The sequence below is a fragment of the Trachymyrmex septentrionalis genome, unplaced genomic scaffold (assembly GCF_001594115.1).
Source record: "Trachymyrmex septentrionalis isolate Tsep2-gDNA-1 unplaced genomic scaffold, Tsep1.0 scaffold16, whole genome shotgun sequence".
NCBI lineage: Eukaryota > Metazoa > Arthropoda > Insecta > Hymenoptera > Formicidae > Trachymyrmex > Trachymyrmex septentrionalis.
Window position 1 is genome coordinate 1,335,966 of NW_017304758.1, and position 20,599 is coordinate 1,356,564.

General features: G+C 35.4%; 5 protein-coding genes across 6 annotated transcripts in view; 4 read left to right on the plus strand and 1 right to left on the minus strand.

The window, feature by feature from the left end:
- The first annotated feature begins 303 nt into the window (after positions 1-303).
- LOC108746082 (enhancer of split mgamma protein-like) lies at positions 304-2,046 on the plus strand. The gene is made up of 2 exons (XM_018482609.1): positions 304-592; positions 815-2,046. Exons 1-2 carry the CDS (start codon positions 518-520, stop codon positions 1,361-1,363), a joined length of 624 nt encoding a protein of 207 aa, XP_018338111.1. The 5' UTR covers positions 304-517; the 3' UTR covers positions 1,364-2,046.
- A 4,419-nt stretch (positions 2,047-6,465) lies between these two features.
- LOC108746079 (trichohyalin-like) lies at positions 6,466-9,799 on the plus strand. The gene is made up of 9 exons (XM_018482604.1): positions 6,466-6,661; positions 6,762-6,935; positions 7,216-7,410; positions 7,509-7,690; positions 7,908-8,028; positions 8,105-8,312; positions 8,397-8,725; positions 9,005-9,175; positions 9,255-9,799. The coding sequence occupies exons 1-9, from the start codon at positions 6,581-6,583 to the stop codon at positions 9,405-9,407; spliced, it is 1,614 nt and encodes a 537-aa protein (XP_018338106.1). The 5' UTR covers positions 6,466-6,580; the 3' UTR covers positions 9,408-9,799.
- Positions 9,800-10,056: 257 nt separating this feature from the next.
- Positions 10,057-12,275, plus strand: LOC108746080 (mitochondrial 2-oxoglutarate/malate carrier protein-like). 2 transcript variants are annotated; one of them, XM_018482606.1, is made up of 6 exons: positions 10,057-10,149; positions 10,847-11,062; positions 11,275-11,411; positions 11,523-11,693; positions 11,881-11,980; positions 12,072-12,275. In XM_018482606.1, the coding sequence occupies exons 2-6, from the start codon at positions 10,848-10,850 to the stop codon at positions 12,262-12,264; spliced, it is 816 nt and encodes a 271-aa protein (XP_018338108.1). In that variant the 5' UTR covers positions 10,057-10,149; position 10,847; the 3' UTR covers positions 12,265-12,275. The 2 variants fall into 2 exon arrangements, with proteins under 2 accessions (XP_018338108.1, XP_018338107.1); XM_018482605.1 differs by lacking the exon at positions 10,057-10,149 and adding an exon at positions 10,510-10,769.
- A 184-nt stretch (positions 12,276-12,459) lies between these two features.
- LOC108745919 (mitochondrial 2-oxoglutarate/malate carrier protein-like) lies at positions 12,460-14,125 on the minus strand. The gene is made up of 6 exons (XM_018482339.1): positions 13,926-14,125; positions 13,601-13,810; positions 13,315-13,448; positions 13,014-13,184; positions 12,716-12,815; positions 12,460-12,658 (listed from the first exon to the last, which is right to left on the minus strand). The coding sequence occupies exons 1-6, from the start codon at positions 13,991-13,993 to the stop codon at positions 12,460-12,462; spliced, it is 882 nt and encodes a 293-aa protein (XP_018337841.1). The 5' UTR covers positions 13,994-14,125.
- A 3,008-nt stretch (positions 14,126-17,133) lies between these two features.
- The window catches only part of LOC108745959 (dymeclin), a 4,048-nt gene continuing 582 nt past the window's right edge, over positions 17,134-20,599 (plus strand). The window contains exons 1-10 of the mRNA XM_018482397.1: positions 17,134-17,257; positions 17,794-18,093; positions 18,199-18,396; positions 18,620-18,864; positions 18,938-19,153; positions 19,247-19,428; positions 19,524-19,649; positions 19,728-19,841; positions 19,912-20,196; positions 20,419-20,599. The exon at positions 20,419-20,599 is cut by the window's right edge and continues 2 nt beyond it. Coding sequence (XP_018337899.1) covers positions 17,807-18,093; positions 18,199-18,396; positions 18,620-18,864; positions 18,938-19,153; positions 19,247-19,428; positions 19,524-19,649; positions 19,728-19,841; positions 19,912-20,196; positions 20,419-20,599 — 1,834 coding nt within the window. The 5' untranslated portion in view covers positions 17,134-17,257; positions 17,794-17,806. The remainder of the gene's footprint in view (positions 17,258-17,793; positions 18,094-18,198; positions 18,397-18,619; positions 18,865-18,937; positions 19,154-19,246; positions 19,429-19,523; positions 19,650-19,727; positions 19,842-19,911; positions 20,197-20,418) is intronic.

The window sequence follows — 20,599 nt, forward strand, 5'->3', positions numbered from 1 at the left end:
GCATACCATGGCACAACCACTCGTCGACGATCAGCGACGAGGTAGAGAGCATCGACTCCGCGCCACGCGGCTAGGTGCAACAAGGACGCAAGAACGGTGACGATGGCTTGGTGTGGGCGCGTGTCTGGCAGCTGCCGCTTACAGGTGGTGTGCTTGCTTGGGAACCAACCTCTACGGACCGTTCCCACGGAAGGCCTGTCCCCCACTATGCGGCCCCATACCCGTCCCCTCACTCCGTCCACATGGGGGCCCTTGCCTATATAAGTCGAAGCCTCGCCCGATCACGGCTACAATCACGCTCTGTTCGTGTTCACCCAAAGGTCGGGGCTGGAGACCAACGTGTTATCCAGATACACGCACGTTTTCTTCCGCCAACCGCACTGACTCGTAATCGTAGCGACGATTAGAGTTCGACGAACCGGGTGTGATAGCACGAGAAGGTCGCGTTCGCGATAAGCCGATATACAGTTATCGAGTGAAGTTTTGATTGTGCCGCAAGAAGAAAAAAGGATTAATCATGCAGATGCACGAGCAGATTATCATAGCCGACGGGCAGGAACAGCCGATCTCCAGGACGTATCAATATCGAAAGGTAGGTGTCATCTTGACATTTCAATCGAACAATCTCGCTCTAATCGTCACGCGAACTTCAAGTTAACTTGCAACTCTGTTAACTCTGTTGTTTCCTTTAACAATAAATTCGAATTGGTTTTTCACATTTTTCTTTCATGAAACGAAAGATTGTCAAGGAGTTCTTTTTCTAAACGTCGAGTGCGACATTGATCTACAGCGATTCGTTCGTTTCGATTCGCAGGTGATGAAACCAATGTTGGAACGCAAACGTCGAGCGCGTATCAATCGCTGCTTGGACGAGTTGAAGGATCTGATGGTGACCGCGCTGGCCGGCGACGGTGAAAACGTAGCGAAGTTGGAGAAGGCAGATATTCTGGAGTTGACGGTGCGTCACTTGCACAAACTTCAGCGTCAACAGCGTCTCTCGGCGAATCCGGTGATCGACGCAGACCGCTTCCGTGCCGGCTACACGCACTGTGCGAACGAAGTCAGCCGCTGCTTAGCGGCCACTCCTGGCGTTGACGTTGCCCTTGGCACCAAGCTGATGACACATCTCGGACACAAGCTCAACTCCATGGACAAGACCGGTCCATTGACCATCCACGTGACCGCACCACAGTCCTCGCCATCACCTACCAGCGAACTCAGCGCCGACGAGTATCCGATGCCGTTGACGCCAGCGTCCAGCCAACCATCCCCGGTGCGAACCGACATCGATGCTGTCTCCCAGAGCCACCAGGGTCTCCTGCAGGTGGCTAAACCGAACGAACCCATCTGGCGGCCCTGGTAAACTTCCGCCTTGACATGGCAAACTCGCCGAAGTTTCCGAGTAAACCGGCGAAAAAAAGATCTCGAATCTGAAGGATTCATAAACTATCGACGCCGGTGTTGCAATTTCTCTGTGATCTGAACGGAACGGACGTCGCAAAGAGGAAAGAGCGAAGAGTCTACCCCTACAAAGATCACCTTAGACTTAAGGGGAGTTTCACTTGCTCAAAGGCAGTCGGACCGAAGCGGAAGTACCAAGGCGAACGTCATGTCTCCAATGACGTTCTACCTCCAGCAACTTCGATAACGTTCCGCAAAAGTCGGACAACACTGGGATCTCGATACGTAGTTTTATTCGCGGCCGAACGCGGCTGAAGCTTTAATTTACTCGACAGTTAGATGTTTTCTATTGTTTATTTCATACTTTTATCGAGGATGTTTTTTCTTTTTATTGTATCGCCGTAATGTTATTGTACAAGTCTCACCGGTCAAGAGCATCAAATATGGGACAACGATGACGAATGACCTTATGAAGCGGCGATTACGGTGATTCCGCAAAACGCGCGTCCATTTAGTATCTCCCGTGGAGCAAATATATGTAGAAAAATGACCGAGCGGAAGATCTTGTGATAGAGAAACGTGTACCTGTGATATTTACTGTAGTAGGCGTAGAGATGATAGATTTTTAATAAACATGTTTCGTATCAGCAATACATACTCAAGTGATTTTGTGCTACCCACCCGATGATATATGTATAGATTAAGATAAATCTTAAGATCTTTAAATTTCTAGAGATAATACAGAATTATCTATTCTTTTTTTATGAATAACGTGTCAATTAATAGGGTTTCTATTAATATACACAACATAAAACAAAATTATACCGTTAATTTAAATTGAGATTTATTACATATTATGTGTAAAACATTACTTGTTAAAATGCGAGAGTCATTAAGTTTCAAGATTTCACACTTTGTATTAAAAAAAAAAAAACATTTTTATCAGCGATTCGTTAATTGGCTAAATAAATCTTTAGACAAAACGTAAAAAAAAATATGTGTACTCTTGAGAATACTTGATTTGAATATTTCAAAGAGAATTAAATTACAAATTAAAAAAAGTATTAAAAATACTCAATTTAAATACAGGTATTTCAGGTATTTCGGAGAGAATTAAATTACAAATTAAGATTAATCATATTAATTAAGAATGCACTCACCCTAATACAGCTTCCAAGAATCCCTTCAGCTCATTCCTTTTTCCCTGCCACTTTTACCTGAAAATACATCAAGAGTATTAGTGTTACGCTATAAAAAACAGATTAAAAATTATAGAGTATAGCGGTTTGTCTAGTTCATATAATTTGATGCAAATATTTGTACGCCACACAGAAGTCTTACGTATTATTTAACTCTTTACCAACAACTATACTTTATAAACAGCATAATGTGATCAAGCACAATGTTGACGATTTTTCAAAAAAAATATTGTCCTACGATATGTATATTTTTTAATTTCTCAATGCGTTGCGATCGAAGCGAAAACGCAGCAAATGCGAAGATGCAATATCGCCCACGCCTCACTTTCTCGATATCACTTGAATTTTTTAATTGATTCCATTGACCTCACTTTGGCGCGCCACGTGGCAACACTACGATATAAATAGTTTTCCGATGCGAAAGGGTTAATCGGATCGAATGTAGTCTATTGTTTCGCGGCACGCTCTACTAAACTGCGTTTTGCGACATTTACATTTATCGTTATCGGCCTTCAAAATTTGTATATAAGACAAGTTTATAATACCGTAAAAAGTTAAATCTGGCCGCAGACCAGAAAAATAATCGCGCAGCATGTTGCGTTAATTAATTTGTAAATGCTGTCATGTTTTCATAAAATTAATTAAACAAATATTTAAAATAATTACGTCGAAAACGATACCAAATATATTGTTCATACATAAATTTTCGTTAAATTATCTCCATACAAAAACAATCGAGTAATAAAATATATGATCGTTCGTGTGAATTAGTCAAATAATAAAAAATATAATTTTTAACGATTAGAGAAAGATATCCCGCGTAAATTTCAAAATGTCACATAAAATAATTTACGTAAAAATATTTCTGTTTACTTCGAGTTACTTACGCTAAAAAAAATGTTATACCAACATTTTAATTAAAAACACCTTCATTAATTCAATGACACTATTAATGAAAAGAATACAATTTTATTAAAATGAGAGCACGATGTATTTGTTCCATTTTAACAGTTATTATATATATATAAATTAATAAAATTATTTTCAATTAAAACAAGGCGATGTTATATTAACAGCCTTGTTTTAATTGAAAATAATTTTCGTGCTCTCGTTTTAATAAAATTGTATTCTTTTTTTTAGTATACACAATAAACTTTAATTTAAACGAACTTTTCTCTCACATATGAAACTATCTATTTTAATCGGGCCGTAATCGCGATTCAGAGTCTGAAATTCGATCATGGTATTCAAAACTTCCGTGAGATACGGCGATCAATCCCACTCGTATCAACGGAAGCCTCGAACTTGCGTGATTCGGCCTGATAACGTAACATGCAATTGCACTCTTTCTCAACCAACTCGAGCTTTCAATACGTGTCTGCGAGCCACTGGAGACCATACACTTTACGAAAGCGCCAAGGTTTTGAGCACTTTATCGATTTCTTTTGACGCGACTCGAGTGCAACCCGACGCGATTCCACCGTCGATATTTTATCGATTTCACCCCATCACCTGGCGCAACGACCTCCGAGCGTCCGCACGCCATTGCGCGCGCGCGCCAAAATTCGCGCGCGTATCCCGGAAGCGGACCGCGCGAAACAAAACAAACCAACCGGACCGAGTGGCGAAGCGGGAATCGCCACGGCAATTCCAAAACGATACACGAAGCGATCTGGTGAAAACTTATCACGCTAATCCCGCTCGGAATTCAGAAGAATTTCAGAAAAGCCGAGATCATCGGCTCTTTCACGTCGCCGTTACTACCTGGCGAGCAACCGATGTTCCAGTCGCGTCGAGACGGATTATCACTATACGCGATTTAGGTTAGCGTCGCCGGGAACGAATGCACGTCCGACAGAATGCACGGACCGACACTCGATCGCCGCCATTAATTCGCGAATTCGCGCGCGCCGGAACTCGCGCCGAAACGTCTCGCGCGGAACGCGTCCCAGCGCCGCTTCGGCGTCCGTTATCACGGGGATACGCAGCCAAGGTCACGCACTAATCCTGAGGGATTTACGTTACGACCGAAGTATCGGTTCCGACTCACGTGTCGGCGACGCGTAAACAGCTTCGTATCACGACGCAAACTTGCCGGTATGTATATGTTCAAACATACCCCAGACGTCCCTCGGGAACACCGTCGGCGTCGACGATACCGTAGCCGCAAGGGGAAAAGCGGGAAAAACACTCAACCACTACGATATTATACTCACTTTCCCGATAACCGAACCGCCACTCAGCTGTAACACGTGCTGTCACCACAGGTGCACGATCACGCTTCGCCGTCATCTTGCGGCAAGTTCAAGAACTGTTACGCGACGCGATGTCGGTAATGTCGGTATCGTAGCGAACGACGATGGAAAAAGATTCTGCTCGGATGATAAATGACTGGAATTCGCGAGACGACTTTTGCCTGTTTCTATCAGACTCATTTCTACCAATGTATTGTAGATTGACTTTAATCTCAGCTTACTTCTCATCTTTTTCTAATTCTTACAATTAAAAAAAGATGAGTAAGTTGCACCGAGATTAAAGTTGATCTACATTGGTAAAAACGAGCCTTGGTATAGTTTAATCTCGGTTCAATTCATTCATCTTTTTCTAGCTCTAGAATTAAAAAAAAGTAAAGAATAAATTAAACTGAGATTAAAATTATTCTACACTGAATACATAGAAATGTAATTTCTCAGTAATTCAATTAACTCATCTTTTTCTAATTCTTAGAATTAGAAATCTTAGAATTAAATGAAGATAAAGAGTAAATTGAACCAAGATTAAAGTTAATCTTACATTAGTGAAATCAAACCCTAGAAAAATCTGAGATCGATATTGGATACAATCGCAATTTCAAGGAATCAATAAGGTAAATATACTTTACGTTACGCATTATCATTGCAACGTTATCTACATTATTATCGCTAATAAATACATACGTATTATTTTCGACATATGAAGATAAATAGAAATAATAATAGATACAAATAGATAGACATAAATTGCTTTCCATTTTCACGCAAGTGATCGATACTAATCGATGGTCTAAAGGTGAATATATTTTATTGTGAATATTTTATATTCACGATCAGACAATGACGTCATTACTTGTTTATTTTATTGACGTTATCATGTAACAACACAGGTTTATAATTTCACTTAAAGCCTGACGTGTTCCATGTGCTATTTACAGCGTTCTTAGAATTATTTCATCCTTGTTTATCAAATGTTACACAAAGAGAAATGATGCTTATAAACGGTGTGAACGCTAAATAGAACGCACCTTTAATACGAGTTAACAGACGAGTTAAGACTCACTTTAAGTAAAGCACACAATCTCGAACTTATAGATAAAAACTTATTGTCAGTTGAATCTCACTTGTCAGAATGAAAAGTAATATACATTCAACTAAATTTTAACGTCACAAATGAGAATTGTTTGAGTTTTAATGTAAATGGAAAGCAACTATAAAGTTCATAAAATATTCAAGATATAATAATATATTATTATTTATTAATTTCTTATTCTATAGGCATAAATGTATAAAAGCGTTCAAGTCAAAATATAAGAATAAACAAATGTAAGAATTGTAATTAAATAAATTAATTAGATTACTCAGATTTATAAACAGTTACTGTATAATCAGTTTGAATTTTTTCGTAAGTAATAAATATAAATGAATTATGCTAGTGATTCTATTTCTAGAATATATTAAACATTGATATGAAAAAAATTTCATTTTTCATACACATAGATACTAGAAGTATTGATTTTAAGTAATAGATTTTATTCGGTTCTTTTATTAAGTCACATCGATCGCTTTTATTTGGTTTCTATGTCAACCATTCGTGCTGTGTGAAGATAGCCTTCACTGCTGCTGCTATTCAGCAGCTTTTCGGCAGAAGCTACTCATATTTGTTTAAGCTACTCATATTGAACAACTTTGCTTCGTGCCGATTAATTATAATTTTTCCTTTCTAAAATGGTGTGGAAAAGAATATATCAACCGGAAGTGCGTACGACGTATCTCTTGAAACCCGACCAGACGCTCAAGAATACCAAAGTGAGTGTTTTTATTTATTCTCACTCTCAAACATTGAGTTTGTAAAAACTGAATTTCTCCTGTGTCTAATATTACTGAAAATTTAACTACGCTTACACAGGTGTCTGAAAGAACTCGAGCGTTAGTAATAGCGAAGGACACCTTTCAGCGTTTTGTGGATTATACTACAGAAGAGGATAGAATAGCAGCACAGCAAGAAAAGGAAGCTGCAAAAATAGCAGCGTTGAAAAAAGCGACTTATGAAAAAAGTAAAACATGGGACAGCACAATAGAAGTATGCTTGACTTATTCTCAACTCAAAATTATTAACGATTAAATACAAAGAATATTTTACTTCTAAATTTTGAAATATATATTATTTTTTTAATGCACAGAGATAAAAGTATATTTTAAAACTTCGCAATCAACATGTACTATAGAATGTTTCGAAGAAAGTAAAAGTAAATTTTTAAACAAGACATTTGCGAAAGTTTTAAAAAATTTATTTATAATTTCACTTTACTTGGATAGCAGCGGTTGATAATATTGTTAAAATGAAAATGATTTAATAATAGAATATTAAGGTGAGACAGAGGGAAGAATTATTGTTAAAGAGGCAAAAAGCTGGAGAAGAGAGGAAAGTGTTCGTGAAAGAAATGACAGAGAAAAAGGTGGCGGAGCGTGCAGAAGTGGTGCAGCAAGCAAGAAGATTGCTTCAGCAAAAGAGGCCTTTGTGCCGACAGATTAATCGTGCTCTTCTCGTCTCCGAGGTACTTTCTCACGAAAGGAGTGTTCACGTAATTTCTAAGTCAAACTCACCGTTAATTAAACTCAAAATAGCCTACCATGATTTGTATTATGATTGTAGTGTCTCAGGGAGCTGGACGCTCAAGTGGCGTTGCAAATGACTATTAGAGCAATGGACGAAGAACAAGATGAAAAATATGCTAATTCCATTAAAGACATTGCAAAATACGAGGAGCAGAAGAATCAAGAGGTGGAGGAACAAACGAAAAAAACGAAGGCTTACAGGATTACTTTGAAAAAACAGTAAACATTAATTTTAATAGAAATTTAATTTTGTAAAACGTAAGAGTATAATTCTAAATCTTTGTAAGAATATTAATATTTTAGTACAAATTCGATAGATATTAATATTAGATAATACAAGTTGAATAAATGTATTATTAGTATCAAAACCAAAGAAATATATATTTATTTTTTTCATTATATTGCAACATGTATTATCAGATTAATTATGTATCAGGATCGAAAATAACGAAAGAGACAATAAATTAAAAGTAATGGAAGAGTTAGAAGCTGAAAAACAGGATCAAATAAACATGACCCTAGATATGCAACTCACGAAAAAGAAAGAGATGCAAGATGTAAGCATTCGATTAATTGCTAAACAATATTTTTTACTCCAAAAGATTTTAATATGTATTCTCTGCATTTATATAGATATTGAACAAAAAGAAGAGACTACAGCAATTTTTCAAGGAAACGATAGAGGAAAAAAAACGATGTGGACTGGAATTACAGCACAATGAAGAATTAAAGGATCGAGCGTTAGAAGTTTATAGGGAAGCTAAAGATCGAATACAGAAAATTGAAAAATCATTAGCGTTAAAGAAAAAGGAAGAAAGAGCGCGTCGGTTGCAGATTGTAGGTACGATACTTTCGGAAACATAAATCATACATGCAGAATTCAAACGACCAAAATGGATCCATCTATTAACAAATCATGTTTTAGAGAAGCAATATGTTTCACCCGAGGAAGTTCGCGAATCTAAAGAGCGAGAAATCTTGGAAAAAGCTGTTGAAGAGAAAAAAGCAATCGAGATGGAAAAGCAAAAAGCACAAAAGGAACGAGAAGAGAAGATGCACGCTCTCATGGAAGAATACAAGCTTCATAACACGGCAATGAAGACCAAGCAAAGACTAGAGGAGAAGGAGTTGAGAGCTTGGGAGATGATGCAGAGATTTAAGAGAGACGAGTATAACGAACAGATCGACTTGGAAGAACGCAAACGACAATGGCAACAAAAACTGGAATATGGCAATGAATTACAAAAGGATATCGTAAGAATGTATTTCTTTAATATAAATTTTATAATAATCAGGTGTAAACATTTATCGAGAATAATTATTTTTTTTATTAATTATTTCTTTTTACGTAGATTCTATTTGCAACGAGTACTTTTACGTGTAAATGCATGTTACATTTGAAATAATTTTTACACGAAGTATATTATTTATTTAAAATATGAACTTTTCATATTTTTCTTTTCCTTATATTATATAAGTATCGCAATATAAGATACATTAATAAAAAATAGGTAATTTGATATTAATCATCAGGAAGAGAAACAAATGGAGAGAGACAAAGAACGCGAAAAAGAAGCTTTCGAAATTGAAGCGACAAAAGCTGCAATTAATAAAACTAACCAAAGGATTCTACTTTATAGCGATGAAGTTTTAGAAGAATCGAAGGGCGTGAGGCCACTTTATCCAATCGTCAAAGCCATAGAGGTATTTTAAACATGTGTAGCATGAAATTTTGAGATTAATAATCACAAATAATTTTAAAAACTCGTCTCTCTGTTTGTAGAATATTAAAAAAGAAATGGGATTAGCGCCAAAGAAAAAACTGGAAGAGTCAATCGTCAAAGAGGAAGAGCGGCCGAAGAGAAAATACAAAGCTCGGCGCCGCTGCAATTGCCCGAAACCTGTTGCGGCAGCTCAAATATATTATTTACAATAACTGCTGTTTGCAATAAACAGCATTAATTTGTAAATCGCTCGACCGCAATTACCACACATCCGTCCAATAATTCAAGATGTCACCCGAGTCATTTTCGCATCACACCGTCAAGTCTCACACTTTTCGACTCACGCAAAAATCGATAGAAACAAAGTTGTCCACGTCAAGACGACATTTACCAGCAATTTATGAACGAAGAATTCACTAAGTTGTGAAAGTTGGAGCATTCTCACGGTTGCTTACTGTAGCGAGCACTCGTTATACGTCAAAACATTATATTACTTTCAATCCTTTCTCGGAGCAATTAAATAAGTTGCCTAAAGCAGGTTTCTCAGAAACATGTTTCATATCACGTTCAATTAACAGAACACATAAATTAATATGGACATATCACCATATAACATTATTTCAGTAAATATAACATGCATTTAATATGAATTAATGTCTCATGCAAATAATTATAATTATAAAATATGATTTCTCTCATAAGCAATACACAATGTATAAAATTCTTATACCAGAATAAATCGATCTTAAAATGACAAGCAATTATTATCATAGATCTGTTTTCTTTGGCTGAAATAGTGTACACTTTTGAAACTTAAAGTAAGATAGGTGTATGTTTGACATTTATCGAAAGCAAAAAAGAGCATGTTTCTATCTAGATCCCCGGATGTCATGTTATCCTTGTTGTTTACTGAACGTTAAATAAGAATGACGTGACATCTAAAGAGCCATCCAGGTGAGAATCAGAACATGCCTAAAGAGAATGCAGTCTAGTGCAGGAACAGAAAACAGGGCTCAGTTCCACAATTCATGGTTAATTCTTAACCGAGGTTCAACTTGGTTCTCATCTCTTTTCAATTCCAAAATTGGAAAGAAATAATGAATAAGTTGGACCCCTCGATTAAAAGTTGAATGAATTGTGGAACTGGGACACAGATCAAATATCTTTTATTCACTAAAAACCTAAATAAACTAATAAATACAAATAATAATTAACAAGCAGCAAAGGAAAGTTGGCACTTTATTCCCCATATATTCACTTTTTATAAACCATTTATAAAAATCGATATTTTACCGTCGTGCTGTGAATCGTTGCTCGGTCGCGTTTTATTTTAACGCGCAAGGTTTAGGTTAACATTGATAAAATTTGACAATGATATGACACATACGTTTTGAAAAACTTTAAAAGTTTTATACCATTGTGAGAAATAGAAGAAGAATTTATTTATTTAACTTTTGTAAGAATTTATTCCGTTAACTTAAGATATTAAAAATGTCGAAAAAAGAAGAAGAACCGAAGGAAAAGAAGAAACCTATACCGCCAATGGTTAATTTTTTACTGGGCGGTCTTTCCGGGTAATTTTTTTTACGAAGCGTTGAATTAAAATAGAGTGTTTTAAATATTCGTTTGTGTGTGTGTATGTGTATCTTAGAATGGCAGGTACTTGCGTGGTTCACCCGATGGACGTAATCAAAAATACGATGCAAGTGCACAAAGGGAAAGCATCGGTCATAAATGTAATTAGCACCATATACAGCCAAGAGGGATTTTTTAAATTTTACAGCGGTTTAACAGCCGGTCTTGTCAGACAAGCAACTTACACAACCGTGCGACTCGGGATTTATAATCAGATGCAAGAATTTTGGAGGTAATCTGATAGCAGCGGCTACAATAAATTTTAAAAATTTCAAAAGAGGAGTCAAGACAATATAAATCTTAGAAAAAAGATTGAATAAAATCGGAATGAAATCAGGATGTCTCTTAAACGTTTTCATGATGACTCAGTTTTATCCCTTAAATAATCAAATAATTGAAGTAATTAAAGTCGTCAGAGTTAAAAAAAAACTGATTACATTTTAGACAAAAATACGTCGGTCGTCCCAATTTCGTGGTTCTGGCATTTATGGCTGGGACCGCTGGTGCCGTGGGAGCTTTCTGTGGTACACCAGCCGATGTAGCTCTCGTAAGAATGACAATAGATGGCAGATTACCAGTGGGTAATGATAAATTTTTGTACAAGCTAATTAGTGCATTAACTTTCATCAGTGTCAAAAGACACATTTGTTGAAATAAATGTAGCTAATTTAGCTAATGTTCTCTCTGCTTAGATCAACGAAGAAATTACAAGAACGTGGTTGATGCTTTTATCAGAATTGCTAGAGAAGAAGGAATACCCACTCTTTGGAGAGGATCTGTGGCTACGATAGGAAGGGCTATTGTCGTTAATGTATCGCAATTGGCTACTTACAGCCAAGTGAAGCATTTACTTGCGACACGATGTATAGCTAAACAACAGTTTTCTATATTACTTTTTAAAAATTATTTCGATGATTCGCGATTTCTTAAATATAAATCAAATACATTCGTTAACTTTCGAAAATATAAAAATATAATTAAAATCTATAATACTTCGTTTATCAAATTCAGTAATATTTTTCTATCTACATCTTTTGAATGTTTTTACAGTGAATGTTAAAGAAGGCATAGGCTTGCACTTTGGTGCGTCAATGATATCGGGATTTATCACTGCTTTTAACTCTATGCCTTTTGACATTGCCAAGACCAGGTTAACAATCAATCAACAATTTTAATACTTAAAACTTCTTGAAAAAAACTAATCCTTGAACAAATTCAATAAAATTTTTACTGTTCCATAGAATACAGAACATAAAAACCACTGGGAAACCTCCAGGTATGTTCTCAGTTATGATGTCAGTAGTGAAAAATGAAGGAGTAAGATATCTTTGGAAAGGTTTTTGGCCAACTTACTGCAGGATCGGTCCGCACACAGTACTAACTCTCGTCATCAACGAGCAACTGATGACTTTATATAGAATATATGCCAAATAATAAAAAAATTATCCGAATAAAAAATTGTATGTTTTTAATATTATACATAATAAAATTTTAGAAAAAACTTCTACACTTTTTTAAAAAACATTCTTACTGATTTAATTATAGTTGCAACACCTTAATTTTTATTTTATTCCAATTATATCATAGTGTGCAAAGGAAACCAATTAATACTGACATAGATAAATTTTATTACGACTTCGAGAAAAATTTCAAGTACATTTTATGAAGTTGATCAACGCATACCATGGTAATTACCGTATTGGGCGCTGCTCTGGAATAATACGGAAGAAAACCGCGCCATAACAACATTACACCTTCCTTTTTAGCAATATTAACGATCATAGTCAGAACACCAGGTGGTTTCGTAGGTTGCCTCCAGTTTTGAATCCTACAAGGATGTGTATCTTAAGACCTCAACTTTACTTTTGATATTTTGCTGCTTTACCTAGTTTTAGCTACGTCGATCGGAATCGAAGCGGTACACGTAATTACACTAGACATCAAGGCAGCGGTAATTTGCAGTAGTATATCATTTTGAATATATCCTAACATGTTTCAAAAATCCATTAAAATTATGGATTAAATAAAATCATTTAAAATCGATCATTCGTTATAATTTTTCTTTATACCCTTATTAACTATCATATTTATATTCTTATATATTTTCTCTTATATCAAGAACAATTATCTTTATGTAAAGTACCCTTTTGTACAGACATATTTAGTGTTGCAAATTTAATCACCTGCGTCTTGCAGTAACATCTTCGATCTCGTATATGTACCTAATTGTGCTCCATTTACAATCGCTGCTCTACCCATCGTGGGTACCGCTCCTCTCCATAATGCAAAAAATCCTTCGGTTTTCCATATGTCAAAGATACCACTAACGGCGTTCTTATATTTTCTTTGCTTTTCTGATATAAATATATTAATTCTCGTATACACAATACATTTACAAAGAGTACACCTTTCTTTTTACATTTTAAATCATTCTGACAAATAAATTTAAGTCAAAATTTCAAAATTTTTAATAGAAATAAATACCTGGTGGCAAATTCATATCTGCCACCATGCGAATTAATACCAGATCCGTGGGAGTGCCGATAAAAGAACCCATCACACCAGCTATCATCCCAAGACTTATCATCGTAACATAATTTAAAGAACCGAAATGTTGTCTGAAGAGAAGGAATTTGTAATAAGACATTTTTATAACATAGATTTGTCTAATGTCTAATTTGATACTCAATGCCAAATATGCACAATATTTAAGTCCGCGAATTAGAATTAATTTTTAAATGTAATGATTGAATGCAATAACTGACATTACTCCTCAATATCTAACAATGTGGTATAAATTCCAAGCCTGCTGGTGGTGTAGGTTAATTGACGAAGAAGAGCCGCGCTCAGTCCATCGTAAAAACCACAAACTCCGTTCGTGCAAAACGTACGGAATGCTGCGACACGTAAAGAATCCTGCGACACTTGCATACGTATTTTAATAACATCCATAGGATGTGTCACGATTTGAGCTATTATTCTGTCGAATGAAATAAAATTATCAGGAACTTCATGCTAAAATATTTTTTAGATATTTGCCTGTTGAGTAAAGAAGTAACAATTTTATTGTAATTATATAATATGAATCTTTTTACCCCGACATGCCACCTATTAAAAAGTTGATAAATTTCGGCACCTTGGCGTCTTGAATCGACGCCGACATTTATGTATTCTCTTTTTCTCATGCTAATCTCTCAATCCCTTATAACTAAGTTAATAACTTGTTACTTTTACCAATTTTTTTTTTTTAATTTCGGTAAGAATGACAATCTTTAACCTTTATTCCATTTTCATATTTCTCCTGAATGTAGTAGCATTATATCGTTCTTAATGCCAGAGCACAGACTCTTGACTAATTACTTTGACTAACTGCCTTGTCATTATTGCGATAAAATATTTTACTTCAATAAATATTCTTATATTTTTGTACATACATAAAATATTTTTTATTCAATAAATATTTATTAGTATTTAATTAAGTATAAAATAAATAATTGTGGATGTGTGTTACTACAATCTTTCTTACAGATAATTCAATAAAAAATAAACAATTTTACTTACCAGTTGCGTTCCACCAATTCTCCCTCCGGCCAAAAAATGTTCCACTTCAGTTTCGTCCTGGAAATAAAGAATACCTGAAAAAAAAAAAAAAAATTTATTACACACACACACACACACACACACACACACACACACACACGTATATGTACATACTATTGTATATACTATCGTATATAATCTAATTTTATACAATTTATAATTTATTCATGCATAAAATTTGGTGTATCAGTCACAACATGAATTATAATATTAAATATTAATATAATAATATAATATAATTATTATAAAGAGAAAAAAGAAAAGGAACTGTGATCATCAAAGAAAAAAGTCATCATGACTATTACCAACTATCACCAATTAATTCAATTACATTATTTTATAAATCTCTTGACCACACAATTATTCTCTTTCTTTCTTTTTCTACTTTTATGTAGTTTTCTTATAGTATCAAAAATATAAAATTGTAATAACCACGACACATTTATAAAATAATATACACAAGTTAAAAAAGAACATAAACGTCTCCAAGAGACGTCTCCTCGAGGAAGTTCATAGGACGTAAACATCTCTTGAAGAACTCCCTGATGAAAATAAAAATCAGAGTGTATAAGTCGAATGTAATGCGACAGTAACAGAAGCGTAAAAAACTTGTAGGAAGCGAAAATTAAAATATCAAAATGTAAAAGAAGCGTAAATGCTTCTTTTACATTTTATTGTTCTAATTTTCGCCTTCTAGAAATTTCGTTCACGCTTCTGTTACTCTTCCGTTACATCCGATTTACGTTCCGATTTTCATTTTCATCAGACATGAGTTGTGTGATATTTTCGCACGCGAATTATGCTTCGATTTTTATTTTCGTCAGGAATCTATATGCGATATAATCACGATTCAAGTACACGATGTGCTACTGAAGACGTAACTAACAAAAAAAGTGCGTCAATCGCGTTTCGATTTCCTCAAGACAACGTAAAAACTATTTTCGCATACCCGCAGTATCGAAATTTGTACATACATACTCACCGAACTACAAAACAGAATCACGTTCGGAACAGAGTTCCGATTATGATCGGCGAAACAGCGTCTACTGCGAATATCCGCGATAACCGACATATTCTGGTGATCGAACGCCACACTGGTCAACACTTCCGATAAAGATTCGCAATCATCGTACACTTTTAACGAGTAAAATCCACGATCGATCGCGGAGCGAACGCACTCACTACATTTCCGAAGCGCCAACAAAACTGTCATGGCGGCCAAACTGCCAAACGGCCGCACTACGCACTACGCGTTTGACGAAACTCTCCGCCAAATACATCTAGACCGCGGTCTTTTAAAAATCTCTCCGAATCGAGCGTTTGAATGCATCGAAATACCAGATATTTGTCGCCGGTTCACAGCACGAGTTGTCCATCGCGATCTTTGCAAGTCGAAAACAGTTGCGGATTTAAAATAATCATGATTTAAGTACTCGATGTGCTACTAGAGATGCGACTAACAAAAAAAGTGCGTCAATTGCGTTTCGATTTTCTCAAGATAACGTAAAAACTATTTTCACATACCTAAAGTATCGAAATTTGTACATATACTCACCGAACTACAAGACAGAATTACGTTCGAAACAAAGTTCCGATTACGATCGGCGAAACAACGTCTATTGCAGTCTACCGTGAATATCCGCGATAACCGACATATTCTGGTGATCGAACGCCACACTGGTCAACATTCCCGATAAAAATTCGCGATCATCGTACACTTTTAACGAGTAAAATTCACGCTCGATCGCGGAGCGAACGCACACACTACATTTCCGAAGCGCCAACGAAACTGTCATGGTGGCCGAACCGCTGAACGGCCGCACTACGCACTACGCGTTTGACAAAACTCTCCGCCAGATACATCTAGAACCGCAATCTTTTAAAAATCTCTCCAAATCGAGCGTTTGAATGCGTCGAAATATCAGATATTTGTCGCCAGTTCACAACACGAGTAGTCGCGACCTTTGGAGTGTCGCGACCTTTGCAAGTCGAAAACAGTTGCGAATTTAAAATTGACCGGTTAGAACGAGACGTTCGCGCGTTTTAGTCAACTAGTCAATATGGCAGATTCAGGACGATGGTTGACCGACAGGTGACCGACTTTATCGACGGTTGATGTTTGATTCGACTGACTGAGGTTGCTAGCGATATCTCCTCTTATCATGCATGTGCGTCGTGTCACATCAGTAACGTATGAAAGCATCATAAAAGGGGTACTCTAAGCACCATATACCTTCTAAATTTGTTTGTATTATTCGAAATCTCCGAAGTTTGCTCTTAAAAGAAAATAAATTATATTCGGACGTTGAATAGAAAGAAAATGAAGAAACTGAGTGCAAAATGTGCAAGCAACGCACACAGATCTAAATACAAGAAGTCCTACAGTTTCTGAAAATTGTTTAAAAATTAATAAAATATTCAAATGTATATCTATATTGTCTAAACCTCTTTTTTTACTATTCTTTTTTTTATTATATATATATATATTTTTTTTTTAACTTACTCGTATCTTTTAATTTAATCTCTCTAATCTGGCACCCTTCAAAACTTCTCCATCGCTGGATTCATAGCTGAATTAGTAAAATATCGCATGCGCTAGAAAAAGCGACACCGCTAGCAACACTCTGCCAGTGTGGATGTGGAACTTTTCTCTACCTAATTCATTATGTACGAGTCAACTGATCAGTAATTTTGTAAGTGCGTTTTGTTTTGACGCGTGGAACGTGTCGTTCACAGTGACAAGAAGCTGCGGTTACGAAACACCGCTTATACTGCCGAAGTAACAAATTGACCGATCCATTCTCGATGCATTGAACGACTTTGAGAGGTTATTAGCTCGCCTGATTCGCAGCGTTCACACGTTTACGCGAGACAACGTCTCGTTGTCGTAATAAAAGTTACAATATCGAAGCATGATTGTGCACACGTCAATGAATATTAGAACATTCATGATTGATATATTGATTTGCTCGTACTGAATCGTCGTCGACCTGAACTGTCAGTGTACCTACTTTCAATTATGCTACTCACAAAAAAAAAAACAATTTTCATATTTACATCGCTGCCGATATTGTAAACAGTATTTTTAAGTCGGCAGAAAATCAACTGATCGATGTTACTTAATACACTGTTATCGCCAGTTTATATATGAGAATAATAAATAAGAAATGAATTTATATATATATATATAAAATATGAATAATAGTAGATCTATTTTTTTAGCTGATCTTGCACAATATTCATCCTTCCTCTTTTTCTTTTTGTATCGGAGAGCAAAATAGAAGAGATAAACTGTGCAAAATTTCAGCTAAAAAGTATAGACTTAGATTCTCTTATTGGATTCTAAAAGCTTTACATTTTTAGAAGATTAAAGGCAATGGGTGCAACACCGAGTCGCTATGAAGATCTCTCCAAGAATGTGCACCTGGGAAGATTCTGTGGGAGACAAAGCATACCAACGAATGATCCATTTTGGAGTACATTTCTATCTTATAATATACGACCACCCATTACGAGGAATGATCAGATAGAATTGGATTCTCGTTTGGATTCATCATGTCAACAATTACTTGTTAATAATTTGGTTACTGGCAATTTTGGTACTCTGATACAAATAGCTTTGATACGCATCAATGAATTATTAGCACCTGTACAGAATCAAAAGTAAGCATGCATCGGCTTTGTTGATACAGCATAATGAATTGCGATGTTAAACAAATTTAAAACATTTTTGTTTTGTGTCTAAAATTGTACACGGTTTATTTACAGTATAATATCGGCATGGCAAACATACAATGCATTATTTGCTGTAAGATGTATTTTGAAATACCTCATTGAGATTGTTGGTGAAGAACAAATGCTAAATCATATTGAAGCACCACAAACAGCAAATGATGCACTTCCTTCTTATAGATTAGCGTATTTTATTGAAGCATTGATTGAACTTATTACAGATGTACCTTTATGGTAAGTGAAGACACTAAAATTACGAGCACAAACGAAGCAAATTTTCTGCTTTCTAACAACTGGCTCCGACAAGTAGACATGTGTTAAAGCAGAATACTTGATTAGAATCAATCGATTCTGGTTATCAGAAAGCAAAAAATCTGCTTTGTACTCGTACCCAAATAGCATTTATCTCTAAAAATGCATACTGTGTGCGTTATAAATGTATCTATATTTTTTATAGTGAATTTACATATGTTGTTCACTTGGAGGCGATTAATTGTTTACTTGTGTTGCTCTCGGTGCAATTATTTTCTCAAACTGCAGCCGAATACAGCACAGTATATAGGATAGCGATGCATGCGCATCTGAACCAACATGCACCTACTATGGTGTGTACACTGTTACACAATTTTATTCAACAGGAACACGCTCCCCCGGGATTACTGACGCAACAGTCGGGGGGTAGTATTGTATTCAGTATTGCTGGTAAATATGACAATATCACAAAACGCAATCGGTCCATTTTACAAAACATTAATGTAAAGTATCGTTCATTCAGCTGGGTTGTGGAATGTAATAAGAATGGGCATAGGCAGTAGTTCGAAAAATATACAGGTTACACATAATGGCACTGCTGAAGATGAAGAGAAAAAACGCGATACGGAAACTCCGCTCGCTAGTCAATCCCTATTACTTTTACTGGTTCTGACGAATCACTGTACTGCTACACAAAATCCATATAGGAATGCGCTTTTCTCTTTTATAGATATGCAAGGTGAACATTGGACTGATCTAATTTAATCACAAGTATCCTGATATAGAATGTTAATATTGCATGTCGCGAATAAAAATATATTTTTTATTACAGAAGATCATACTATATTGCAAGGGACAGCAATTGATACCTTTAAATTTAATTTAAATAAATTATATAATACCATTTGTAAAATACCAAATACAGACGAAGTCACGCTTCTTCTCTACATGCTGTTACATAGAAACTCGAGTGTAAAACAAGATATAATGAGAAGGCCTGATATACAACTACTGGCAAGTGTTGTCAACGCTCACTTTTTCTTTAATTATATATTTAATAATTTTTGTTATGTCTAATATTTCATAATTTCACGTTGAAACATTTACAGGTAACTCCAATATTACAAATATTATATCACGCGCCAAATAATACATCCCATCATATTTATATGTCTCTTATCATCTTGCTAATTTTAAGCGAAGATGAAACGTTTAACAAACGAATACACGAAATTGTAAGCATTATTATTTCATAAATATATTTCTGTAATGATTAAAATAATGATTGTAATAATTATATTATTTTTTTCAAGATGCTTAAAGGTGTAACATGGTATACTGAGAGATCCATAAGCGAAATATCGTTAGGTGGTCTTTTAATTCTTGTAGTGATTCGCACGATACAATATAATATGTTTAAAATGAGAGTAAGTATGAAATTTTTGTGTACATTGATATAGCACATTTAAAAATTATAATATTTTTTATCATCATTAGGACAAATATCTTCACACAAACTGTCTGGCAGCCTTAGCAAACATGTCTGCCCAATTCACATCCTTACACCCTTACGTTAGTCAGAGATTATTAAGTCTGTTTGAAACTCTTGCGAAAAAGCATGCACGGTTAGAAGCAAGAATTCTAGAATTAACACAGTCGACAACTCTCTCTTCCAATAATAGTGTTGTTCTTGATACAACTATTGATTCGACAATTAATGTTCATACCAAATCTGGAAAAGCCAATGCTTCCACTGTTTCCACTGTTACAAACGAAGATTTGGTAAGATATACGTGTATATATATATATATATATACACATATATAAGGTCCGATTGCATCAACGTTACTGTATCTTTTATAACTGAGATTTAAAATTCTTTTTTTCTCTCTCTCAGAAAAGAGAGTGAAGTCATCTCAAAGTACCATGATGCAATCGAGCCTAACATATATGAGTAAATTGTTCTTTGTGTAGTATTTATTAGATAAAATATATTCTTTTCAGATTCAAGATTTGACTATTCTTGAGGAAGTGTTACGGATGGTGCTAGAAATTATAAATAGTTGTTTAACCCATAGGTTAGCGCACAATCCGAATTTAATTTACACTCTATTATATAAAAAAGATGTCTTTCAACCATTTAGGACACATTCTGCTTTTCAAGATATTGTCCAAAATATTGATT